This window comes from Acomys russatus, chromosome 21 (genome assembly GCF_903995435.1).
Source record: "Acomys russatus chromosome 21, mAcoRus1.1, whole genome shotgun sequence".
In the NCBI taxonomy this organism is placed as follows: domain Eukaryota; kingdom Metazoa; phylum Chordata; class Mammalia; order Rodentia; family Muridae; genus Acomys; species Acomys russatus.
The window spans coordinates 11,453,709-11,466,912 of NC_067157.1; the positions used below are offsets into that span (position 1 = coordinate 11,453,709).

The window sequence follows — 13,204 nt, forward strand, 5'->3', positions numbered from 1 at the left end:
ATTGTGGGCACTGGTCTCTTCTTTTTGGTCCTAACTATTAAGTGAGCAGTTTCGCTCTGCCATACATGTCCATCTTGATGTGCTATAGAGCTAAGTGATAAGCTGACCATGGACTGGAACCTCTGAAACTGTGGGTCCAAACAAGCCTCTTCTCTGTATCAACTGGGTTGTATCCAGCATTTCTCAGTGACAGAAAGCAGATGAACACATTTATTAAAAACAGAAAGACCCAAGTTTGTTCCCTGAGACCCACATAGTGAAGGGCAGGAACTGAGTCCCACATACTGTCCTCTATACTTGTGAAATGCAATGTGCTTACACACACACACACACACACACACACACACACACACACACACACTATGCAAGAAAGCTTAATGATCAAAACTTCCATTTCAAAAATGGTCCTGTGGGGTATACCCCCGTGGTAGAGTGCTTGCCTACGATGTGAGGTCCTGAGTTCAGGTCCCAGCATTGAATTCACACCCACACTCCCACACACAGTCTCTTTCATCCTGTCCTCCCCTCCCCTCCTGTAATACATTGAGGTATTCTGACATCTTTTAAATTCTGCATCATGTCAAGGTGAGCTTTTGCTCCTCTAATCCTTAATGACGACACGGAGGTCAGAACTAGTAAATCAAAGTCTAAGAATCATCAACGTCATTGCTCTAGGTGTGCTTTTCTAGTTTGTGAATGTTCTTAATCAGTTTATAATTACAAATAATTTTCTTCATTCTTCTTAAAAATTCAGTATCACAGCTACAAAACTAGCAATCACTTATGAAATGTTACAGTAATAAAAATTACTCAAAGTGACCCAAGGCAGGAAAAATTAATTCTGATTACCTGGGCTTTTCTGGTACATCAGAAGGATTACTGCAAAACGGTTCCTGATAAATAGTTTCTGAAAGATCATGATCCAGCAAAGTTGCCACAATCTCCTCCCTACTTGGTGGGGACATAAGTGGTTTCAGAATGTGAGCAGTCCGAGGAGTAAAACTGCCATTTTTGGATTGTAAGGGAGAACTGGTAGACCTTGGTGAACTATCAGGAGTTGGTGTCAACACATCATTGTTTCTTGAAACATACAATTCTAAATCTTCTGAAGCTGCATCCACAAGTTCCCCATCTGGGGAGGAAAGTATGGTAGTAAAAGAGGTGTTAACTGAGTCAAGAGACTGTTCCATTGCTTTTCGGTTATGATCTTGAATCCAGTCTGAACTGCTTGGCTGTGGGAGACTGAGAAACACTTCTTTACTCACTGAACTCCTGTGCAGTCTGGCTTTTTCACTTAGACAGCTCTCTACTTGCTGGACACAGAAAGACTCCATTATTGAATTAGAGTGAGATGCCAGAGCATGGAAGCTATTTTTCCACTGGCTGTGCCGATGACTCTCACTGTTATCTAGAGACGATTTTTCAAAAAGCTCCGGGTTTAAAGTACTGGGTCTAATCCATGGGTTTGAGTCAGAGACGTGATGCTTTTCCTCACTACAGCTCTGTTTGTCATGACTTAAAAGTTCGTTCTTTTCTATAGCTTGTCCCGGGAAAAGATCCTGAACAGCATCGCTTAGAAACTTCTGAGGCAAATTCTGATCAGCTGGAACAAACTGACTACCAGAGTAAAAGCTACAAAATCCGGTCTGGCCGATTGTGTTAATATCAAAATTGTAATTATGTTCAGGAGACAGGCTATCTTCAAGTGAATAGCAACTCTCAAAACCTGGATCTGAGAAAAGGATGGGGCTATCATCTGAAAGGGAATTATCCAAGTGGCCAGAGGTCTGTAGGTTTAGAGGGTCTACTTTTAGACGTCTGGGGGTTTGTTCCTTAGGTTTTGTTCTTCTGGGAGTTCGAGGTTTTCTTGGAGATGTCGCCAGCCGTGTTCGTTTATTTGCTTTCTTATGCGAAACAGAAACATTCTTATCTGCCTGATTATTAGCAGCTGAGTCTTGTGTGACACTTGCACTCTGTGCTTTCTGCTGTCTCTTCTGTAGCAGTTCTTTCAGAACAGCTAGCCCAGACTGTCCTTCACTAAACACTGGAGGTGTTGACACATTTTGATTTTTACATTGAGACAGTACTTTGGTTTGTGAAATTGCTTCTGACAGTGACCTTTGTTTTACCTTTTCAGGCTTAAAATTTGACATATCTAAAATAAAGCCCCTTGGTTTCTGCTCCCATGCTATTTGTTTGATGGGACTTCTCAAAGAAGTTACAAAACTACTAGGTGTCTGGCTTTCCTCAGAAGCTGCATTTCCTGGAGAACAAGTTTCACTGTGCTTTGACTGTTCTGACACGCACATTGTCTGCTGCTGACTGTCTCTGCAGTGCAAAAAATTAGGGGCACAGACCTGTTCTGGCTTTGACTCTAGGGAACTGCGGTACTCATTTGACTTTCCGATAGATGACATACAGTTTTTTTGTATATTTGAGCTCTCCTCTGTCTTTGAAGACATAATACCTGAAGATATCTGTGTACTCTGTGCTACCTGAGACAAATGGTTGGAAAGGTCAAATATACTTTTTTGAATCAAAGTTGTTTCCTTCCGAGTAAACATAGCACTTTGATTATGAGATCTCTGAATATTAATTTTTGAGATTCCAGGTCCTATAGAATTATAAACAGAAGAATGTGAATCATCTCGGGAACTGGGGAATGTTTGTAGATCCAAAGACTTCTTGCTTTCTAAGAAAGAGGAAAAGCAGTTAGACAGCCGCTGCTGTGCATTAACCCCGGTGGGCTGGGAGGCAGGAAGTGGATGATCCACAGCAGGGCCCGTCTGTGGCATCTCTTTCTGTTTAGAAAGTGCCTGAATGCCAGAACTGCCCGTGAGCTCAGACACGCTCTGGTGGTTCGGTGTGAGCTCGGCCTCCCCGTGTGGTTTGATCTTTTCGTCCGTAGGTGTTATGTGCTTTCTTGACGCACCTTTCTCATTCGCTCTTTGTTTCTGCTTTGCTCTTGGTTTCTTTTTTCCATCACCTACAAGTTTACTTGTCTGATTTCGTTTGTTTCTTTTTTTAGTAACTACAGAGGGGTTAGCAAGTCTTGCTTTTGACTTCTTAACCTGTGCTCTTGCTCGACTAGTTTTTCCTACACGAGGATTAACAGTCTTAGTGTTATATGCATTAGGACCCTTAAAAAGCATTGATTCCTTTTCTGCAGCAGCCATAATTTCTTCAGCTCTTGGGTCTGTGGGAGACCAGCAGCGAGGTGGAGAGGAGTTGATAGGACTTGTGCTTCTCTCAGAAAGAAAACCTAGCTTCGACATAACGTCACTATAATTCAAGTCACAGTCTTCGGTTTCAGCAATGTAAGATGGTGAGGGAGGAGAAAGAATAGCATGTGTTCGCTTCTTTCTGAAAGATAAAGTTCTTTTCATATTTTCACTCTTTGTTCTTTGTGGCTTACCAGGTTTTTTCTTAGCAGATTTATGTTTTGACTTCCTTCTGTGACTCTTCTTTGGTGTTAGTGGATAAATGGGATATTTGGTTGCAGGGGAGTCAGGAACTTTTGGCCAAAAATCCTTCAAAGGTGCAAGCTTCTTATAAAGTTCCATTTTTTCCTCAGTTAATATTACTTGTTTTTCTTTAGAGTCTATTTTACCTAGCTTCACAAGCATATTTTTTCTCCCTCTAAATCTATTAATAATAATATACTTTATAATGACAGGGGGCAGCTTTTTAGACATTTTTCTTCGTTTTCGGGATTTGAGAGTTCCATCTAGATTTTCACCAATTTCCATGGGATGAGGTAGGCTAATTTTTGAGTTATGTGTTACAAAACTTGACTCACTATCTTCAGTTTCATAATTCACCTTGCGTTTGGCTCTAAGTGTATATTTATTTCCATATAGTCCAAAAGACTGTTCAGTTTCTAAGGATCCATCTCCAAAATGACAGTCTATAAAATTTTCTGTAGGCGTTTTATTTTCAAATGTCCCATGAGCAGCTTTAACTAAATCACTACTCAATACATTATCCTTTTCAGATGTACTGCTGTAAGGATTACTATGTGTACAACTGTCTTTTGTGGTTCTGGCATCACTACTTTTGGTAGAAGTTTCCTGAAGACCTAGTAGTTTCTTTTTATTCAGTTTTAACCGGGAAGGTTTATTGCCAGGTTGTAGTTTGTATGTGACAGGAGATAGTTTCTGTGGTCTAGTGAGACAATTAGAAAGAACAACACTGGGAAAAAACATATAGTGTGCTGCTTGCTGGCTGAGACTTGGCTTTTCCATTTTGTGCTCTTGGAATTCCTCATATCTGATTTTGAGTTTATTTAGTCCACTCTCATCCGTGATGCTATCAAGAGAATGCACCATAGTTCTATTCTCCCCTGAGCATGACAGCACGTCACAACTTTCAGTCAGTGAAGAGGGGAATACGCTGCTGCCCTTTTCATTTCCTTCAGAGGACAATTTATTTTTTGAATGACTTAAGTCAGCAAAGTTGAAAGAGTTTTTTCCCAGTGCCGTCTCACTAGTATGGCGGTTTACATGTACCAATGAGGCATCCTTTTCAATCTTTCTCATGTTCGTATACTTTCTACTTGGGACTTGTCTTGTGACAGACGGAATATCTTCTTCATAATCAAAAACACTACTTTCACAGGAAGATACCGGCAAAGACTTATCTTTCTTACAAATTTCTTTATGAGAATTATCCGAATGAACAGTACTGCTTAAAGATGCAGAGTATTTCAGGGAGTAAGGACTTTCATTGGCAAAAGTGACTGGATTATCTCGACCTCTTTCTGTATTGTTTGGTTGTGAAAGGTCTTCAATTAAATCATCTTTGTTTAAAACATGGGAAGAAAGGGCACTTGTGTGTTTACACTGAAAGGTAATCTTAGCAGAAGATGGGGGCTCTAACGTAGCAGCATCTTTGTGAAAGATGGAGGGCCTTACTGATAGCTTGCTTGTTGCAATCACAGATGAGTGGGTTCTAGAATTTTCATTGTTTAATGGATTGTCTGGAATCAGAGAGAGAAAAGAATTTACTCATTCACAGTGTCAACTTCTTAAGGAAGAATCTATATTAAGTTCGTATGTGTAAAACAGTGACACGACAAAAAGTTGAGCCCTATCATTAAGATTATATAACCTAAGCAATCAAGAGGCAATATTAGTCATTATTTTAAACATATATTCTTCTGATCAGAAAAATGTTATAATGGTTTTACTATTTGAAATATGGTTAGCCTATTTGTTAGTTTATGATGCTACTTGAATAATATAATAAACTGATAAAGGTTCAGAGCTTCAACCAAGCAACTCACAAATAATCTACCTTCTTGAGAATAAGGAATCACACAGCTATAATTTTAAAAAGAAAAACTCCCATAGACAGACAAAACATAACTGTATCGCTTATAGGCAAAACACAATATATACTCATTTAAGTTATAGTAACTTAAAGACAAAACACAATTATATCACACAAAAAATACATTTTTGGTCACTAAATAACCAAATACCTACAGTAGGTTTCCGCTCTTACCACTATTTTCATCTGCAGTTCCATCTAATTGAGGTATAGAGAGACTGGCAAAAAGCAAACTATGATCACTCCACTCCATTTCTTCTTCTGAAGATGAGTCGTCATCCTCAGTGGAGCTTCTGTGGGCATTTCTGCACAATGACCTAGAGAATATTAGAATCCACGGGTAAGTATGCTCACTAGAACACGAGGCATCCGGGGCTGGGAAGATGGTTGCACTTAAGCACACTCCATCCCAGCACCTACATGGTGGCTCACAACTGTCTGTAACTCCAGTTTCAGGGCATCTGACACCCTCTTCTGCTTTCTGTGGACAATGTATGCATGTGATACACAGACACACACGCAGGCAAACACTCAGACACATAAAAGTTAAATAAAATCTTAAAAGAAAAAGATGCATCTTAGATGCAAATTTTCTGATTTATGATACTAAAATAATATAAAAATATAAAAATATCACTTTAAAGAGAAAACAAGTTTATTTTACTTTATTAACATATACTGTTATGATACCTGGACAAAGTTATTATAAACAGAATTTATACTTTCATTCATATGAAGTAGAAGGCATCATATTTCTTTTTTTTTTTTTTTTTTTCCTTTTCTTTTTTTTTTTTTTTTTTGAGACAGGATTTCCCTGGCTGCCCAGAAACTTACTATGTAGACTAGGCTGGCCTCAAACTCACAGAAATGTACCTGCCTCTGCCTCCTGAGTCCTGGGACTAAAGGCGTGCGCCACCACTGCCTGGCATATAATTCTTACATTTTAGCCATAACACGTTGGATTGCCTTATCTACTCGTGCCCCTTTAACCTATCTGTGGATATCATATACACAAAGAGAACAAATGAAAATCAGATGACTTATAAAACGGTAGCATCCTAACATATTTAAGGTAGTCACTACATCCTGAGATGAGAGACAAGAAAGTGAAGCAAGGCACGCGCCTCACGGCTAGAGAGAGCGCAGTGACCTAGGGAGAGCTGGAGGACACTGTGGACCCTGAGCTGCTCTGCACCAGCTACAGAGCAACGGTGCTATACTGTTTAGATGAATTTGAAATTCAGAGAGTCTAAGCTCTATCCTATACTTTACACTAGTCTGATACTTTTCACTCCTATCTAGATGTTCAAAATCTTTCTTTCCACACTCAACTTTTTCCCTCTGGCCTCAACTGCTTGAAAACATCTCTTTGTTATACACAGAACAGTTTCCCCTTTAAATCTTTTACAAATAACAATTTGTCATAAAATCTATTTTATTTTATTTTATTTTATTTTTAAATATTTATTTATTATATATATAGTATTCTGCCTACATGTGTGCCTGCATGCTGGAAAAGGCACCAGATCACATCACAGATGGTTGTGAGCCACCACGTGGTTGCTGGGAATTGAACTCAGGACCTTTGGAAGAACAGCCAGTGCTCTTAACCTCTGAGCCATCTCTCCAGCCCATAAAATCAATTTTAAGTGCTGAAAGAAATATTGCATTAGACATCTAATAATTCTAGTCCAACTTATCTGATGTAAAAAATCTTATTTTCAGAAACTCTGGCACAATCTGTTTTCATGTACTCTGCATCAAAGGCTTGCCGTCTCACAGGGTAACTCTTCTATCATTATTGGCTCTGTTAGTTGCTAACTGTCTTTTGATAACACACACACACACACACACACACACACACACACACACACACACACAGTATTTTCAATTTCCATGCTGTATTCACGTTTTATCCTGTCATCACAGGAATAGATTTTCTACATGTCAATCTTCAATTAGTGAAAGCTTATTACTTCTCCCTTAATTAAACCAAATATTCTTTATTCAAATGTTCTTTTAAAAATGATAGTGTTAACAGAACTTCCTAGTCTTTTTTCTTCCCCTTTTTCAGTCATTTTAAACATAACACATATGTGATACATGTGACAAAACATAACATTTAATATACATTTAACAAATTTCTTTCTATGTTCCTATTATTCAATTCCTTTCTAACATAGTTAAGAAATATTTGCATTTCAGAGGGAGAATCAAATTAATCAAGCTCACAGAGACTGACTGGAAAACCACAGTGCCACCTGTGATGGCTAGTCTAGGTTGCCAACCCGAGTGGAATCAACTGAAATGTGCATGTACCTCTCTGGGCCCTCCTGTGAAGGATTTTCCTGATGAGATTACTAGAAGCAGGAATCCCCACTGGCAATGTGGGCAGCACCCACTAGTAGCAGCCCAGATAAAGGACGTAGAAGAAGGAAAACTGCTTTTTGCCTGCTGGCCCTCACTGTCTCTTTCTGGCATGTCCATCTATCCCATTGCTGTGGCATTCCCTCACCAATATCAGAAACCACTTCTTTGGAATTGCACTGTAGACTGAAGAACACCAGCTGCCCAGGAATCCTCCTGGACTTCAACAGCACACGGGGCCTGCTGAGACATCAGCCTCGTAGACTGAGCGACTACCAGATTCTTGGCTTCTCTACTGTAACACAGTCATTCTTGTTTTACATCCTGTAAGTCAAAGTGATGAGTCCCTCTTCGATTTACATTATTATACATTACACACTCATTACAAAGACATGTTCCTGCTATCATTTCTACTTCTTTAGAGAACTCTGGCTAATACATTAGCTTTTATTTTTTGACACACAGATCTCACTGTGTAGACCAGCCTGGCCTCCTACTCAGAGATCTATTTACTTTTGCCTCATGGGTGCTTGGGTTAAAGGGGTGCACCATCACACCCAGTTCTTACTGACTGATCTTAAAAGCAAACAAGAGTGAGACTGGTTGCTTCTGAGACCATTTACTTGGAGACAGGTCTCACTACGTAGCCTTGGCTGGCATCACAGGCATGTTTCACCTGGCCAGCTATTCACTTATGTTTAGTATTTAATTAACTCAGTCTAAGCAATCAGAAAGTCACATCTTATTTTCAGGCTGACTGCACACTACTTAGATCCGTTAGCAGTTACTTTCAGAGGGAATTACTCTTTTCAAGTTCTGCGGTAAGGAGGAACTTCAACTTTACCCATTTGTTCCTCACATGTCTATCTCATCTTATATACCATCTGTATATAAAACAGATGGTTTCTGGGCTTGATCATTTAAAATGTAGCAGAACATGATTTTGCTTGGAATATTAAATATATGCTACATGAAAATGTCATTATTTAGAAGGGATTTTAAAAGTCAACTTAGTTCACAAAGCATTTTACAGTATGAATAATAACAAATAATTTCTTACTACAGCACAGCAGTGACAAAAAAGTATTTATTAGAGTAACTGAAATAACTTTTTTAAAAAAGTCACCTCTTTTTGGCACAGTGTTCTTCAATATCATTGTCCCATCTCTGGGACATCACCAAACTAAGCTCCATTTCCTCTTTTTCAATCTGTGGTGCATTTTCTTCATCATCACTATTTTGGGGGTTTTGAGAGTCTCCAAAGGAGTGACACGGTAATGGCATCCTATTCTTTTCTCCTTGATATCCATCACTTTCCAAACCAGCAAGAAGATGTACCAGTGCTTCATCAGGACTACTGTTCACTATAAAACAAGTAAATAAATCACCAACAAATAGCTTAAAATTTCTAAATGATCTAACAATTGAGATCAATTATGAAAAAACACAATGGATGCTGACACATACTTAAATGAATATAATGGGCCCAAGCCTCAGGTGTTAATTGTGTAGCCCTCCCATGACAGTTAGTTCCTTAGACCATTTGAATTAGAAGACTTTAGTTACATTATTAAAAAGAAAACTCAGTAAATAAGGCTTTCTGAGGTAGGACCCAGGGATTGGTGTATTTAAAAAAATTTCCAAGCTTACTTAAGTATGAAGAACACTAAGGAAAATATGGCCATAGGTACTCAAAATGAAATGTATTCAAATAAATGACACCTAATTAAGTATAAGAAATATACATGTAAACATCTTATCCTTCACTTTAACTTAACTTTTTTCACAGATAGTCAAATAAAATCTAGTTAAAATATATAAAACAGCTTTTAAAAATAGTTAATAGTTTGATTTTTATTAAACCATACTATATATACTAAGAGTCCTAAAGTTAAAGAGTTACATAGTATCAAGTGTTGACAAGAGTGTGAAGAAACTAGAATCTTCATCTACTGGGGCTCAAGGTGAAAAATGTCCTTCATTTCTTGTATTTATCTAAAATCCTTGTAATCTTCAAAGCATGTCTTTTAACAGGCTACATATCTCAGGACAGGTGTTGGCAACCAGAAAGAGAAAGGCAGGATTAGCGTTGACACTCCATCCCATCCTCCAACCTTCAGGGCAGTGCTGAGTACTGACGGCTGAGTTAATCACTGTTGGTCGATTAAGTCATGCCTACATAATGAAACATCCACAAAACCAAAATACTGCACATTTTCTTTCATTTGTGGTTCCCAGATTTTATATAGACACATAAAATCACACACACACACACAAAATCACACACACACAAAATCACACACACACACACACACACACACACACACAAAATCACACACACACACACACACAAAATCACACACACACACACACACACACACACACACACACACACACACACGTACGTATGTACGTATATATATGATTTAAAAGTACAAGTGAAGCTATTTCAATCAGTGGTTCTCAGCCTTCCTAACGCTGTGACCTTTTAATACAGTTCCTCATGTTGTGGAGATCCCGACCCATAAAAATTATTTTCATTGCTACTTCATTGCTACTGTTATGAATTGTAACATAAACATCTGTGTTTTCTGATGTATTAGGTGACCCCTATGAGAAGGTCATCAACCTCAAAGGGGTCGTGACCTACAGGTTGAGAAACACTGCTCTAAATGGACTAAGGGGGCTTACGGGAGAGAGGGTGAATTGTAGGTACAAGGGAGAATACACTCAGTGTACTATACGTTTCAGAAAGCACAAACAAACAAATAAATAAATAACAAAAAAAAGGAAGAGGTGTGCAAAACCTCAAAGTGCCAAGGACTGAACCCTGAGAGCTCCTGGAGACCTGCACAGAGGATCAGGACATGGGCGCTCTGTGCCTCTTCCTGCACCCCTCGCCATACTCACTGATCTGCCTGTAGGTGGCAGCCTTTGTAATAGCCTTCATAATCCAGTAATAAATCTGCTTGTCCTAGCAGGGTGATCTGCTCAATCAAATTACTTGAGGCTGGGGAAGGGTATGGAGCCCTTACCTGTGGAATCTGCTATACTCTCTAGGTAGATGAGGGTTAAAATGGAATAAATTAGAGACCATTCATGTGGTCTCTGTTCCAAAACTGACTGCTTGCTTGGTGTGTGCATGTCTAGACATGCAGTCAGACATGTTACATCTTGACTGTTATGGCGAGGAATACAGGAGAAACTGCGGGTATTTTCTTCCCTATAGGCACACTCCATAACCCATTAGTTCTAGTACCGTATGTATATGCAAGAAAACTGAAAATATTTTGATGGTTTTATACTTCACTTCTACCCTTTGGATTAGCATATAAAATAATGGCTTTCACTGTGTCACTTCCATCTGTGCACATCACTGTTCCGGTTCCTTTGCCTTCTCTTTTCCCCTCCTCTCAGTGCCCCTCTCCCAGCACGCTTTCTGTTTCCATGACATGAGTACATATACATGTATGTGTGTGTGTGTGTATGTGTGTGTATTCATACTTCTCCTCCATGTGTCTGTGTGTAGTGTGGGTGCATACGTGTGTGTGCAGGTGTCTGTGCATGTGTATGTGTGTGTTCAGGTGTCTGTGAATGTGCCTATGTGTGTGCAGGTGTATCTTTACACGCGCAAGTAGGGAACATGGCTGACTGATGTTGGGAATCTTCCTCAATTTCTTTTCCACATTAGCTTTTGAGAAAATATCTTATCATTCAAGTTTTTATACATGGGATTGATACCAAGAATATATAAAGAATTCCAATAATTAAATACTAAAAAATTAGTTAATAACTAGGTAAATGAGTTAGTTCACAAAAGGAGAAATGCAAATGGCCACTAAATGTATTAAAATGTCCTGAAGCAAAGACTTTTCTCTTGAGATTTTCTTGGGTCTTTCTATGTAGTCCTGGGACTATGTAGACCAGGTTGGCCTCAAACTCTGCCTGTCTCTACCTCACAAGTACTTGGATTATGGGCATGGGCCACCATGCCAGGTTCAAGCCCAGAGGTCATTGTGAAGGCTAGTCTCATTAACCAGCTTACTCCTGGGATCCCTCCTCTGCCTTTTCATAATAAAATTACAAGTGAACTGCCATAATCATCTGGCACTGATATAAGTTGTAAGGATTTGAACTCTATTTGTGTTGCTTGCACAGCAAGAACTTTAACCCTATAGTCATTTAAAAATACATATTTATTTTGTTTTATGTATATGTGTATTTTGCCTGCATGTATTTCAGTTCCTAGAGAGAGAGCAGTTCCTAGAGAGAGAGCAGAAGTAGGGATTGGATACTCCAGGACAGGAGTTAAAGACAAGCTGCCATTGGGTGCTGGGAACCAAACCTGGGTCCTCTGGAAGAGCAGCCAGTGCTCTTAACTGCAGTCATCTCTCCATCCCATAACTTAGTTCTTTATGGCTCAACAAACACTATATATAAAAATCACATTTTCTTTCTGTACTTGATTATCTGCTGGTTATTGTGACTCAATAATCAGAAATGAAGAGGCTGCTGGTGTACGGCAAACTCAAGTCCTTGAATACACACGCAGGGGAGATATGGCTGAATTATTGCTAGTTGTGTTTTGAGGAGCTTCTGTACTATTTTCCATATTGGCTGACTAATCCACAATCCCACTTACAGTGTGTAGGCGTGTCTCTACCCTGCATGTGTGGCAATATTTCTTGGTTGCTGTTTTATTTCAGTGACATGTGAGCTCAGGCCTTTCATGTGCCAGGGAGAACTCTCTACTCTAGGGCTGCACCCCTTTTCTGTTATCTTTGCTCCTCTTATGTTTCTTAGAAAGGGCCTCTGTAGCCCTGGCAGGCCTTCAATCGCCTGCTGCCACAGGCTCCTGAATGGGCGGATAACTGGCCCACAGGTTGTCTGTCTCATCCTTGCCTGGGATGAGAAAGCAGCTCAGTGTAGTTCTGGTTTGTATTTGCCCATGGCAAAGAATGCTGAACAATCGTTTCCATGTACTTAGTTAGTAGCCACTTACATTTCTTCTTTTGAGAACTAATTAATTGCTTAGTTACTGACTTCTTTTTAAAGATTTATTTCTAATATCTGTGAATGGGTGTTACTGCACATATGTGCACCACATGCTTGGTGTTCATGAAGGTTAGAAGAGGGCACCACATGCATGGCTGGGACCTGACATGTGAGTGCTGGAAGCTGAACCTTGGCTGCTAACCCACCTGTCCAGCCCACGCCCTTAGTGCTTAATTATTTGTGTTCTCTATAAACACTAGGTTTTCAATATCCTGTCGGATGGATGGTTAGCAATGAAGATACTTTCACAAAAGTTTATTATTCCATGAATAAAAACATGTCAGCAATATGTACAGTACTCCCAAATTGGAAAGAACCCAAATAAATGATGTAAATGGTAGAATATTACTGATGAAGAAAAAGGAATGAAAGCACTGACATAAGCTATGACATGATGGACTTTGAAAATGATCTGCTAATTAAAAGCAGCCAGATACGGAAAGTGTTCAAA

General features: G+C 39.3%; 1 protein-coding gene across 1 annotated transcript in view; it reads right to left on the reverse strand.

The window, feature by feature from the left end:
* The window catches only part of Rev3l (REV3 like, DNA directed polymerase zeta catalytic subunit), a 138,874-nt gene that overhangs the window by 55,228 nt on the left and 70,442 nt on the right, over positions 1–13,204 (reverse strand). The window contains exons 11-13 of the mRNA XM_051164469.1: positions 8,825–9,062; positions 5,506–5,648; positions 850–4,978 (exon numbers count right to left, since the gene is read on the reverse strand). Coding sequence (XP_051020426.1) covers positions 850–4,978; positions 5,506–5,648; positions 8,825–9,062 — 4,510 coding nt within the window. The remainder of the gene's footprint in view (positions 1–849; positions 4,979–5,505; positions 5,649–8,824; positions 9,063–13,204) is intronic.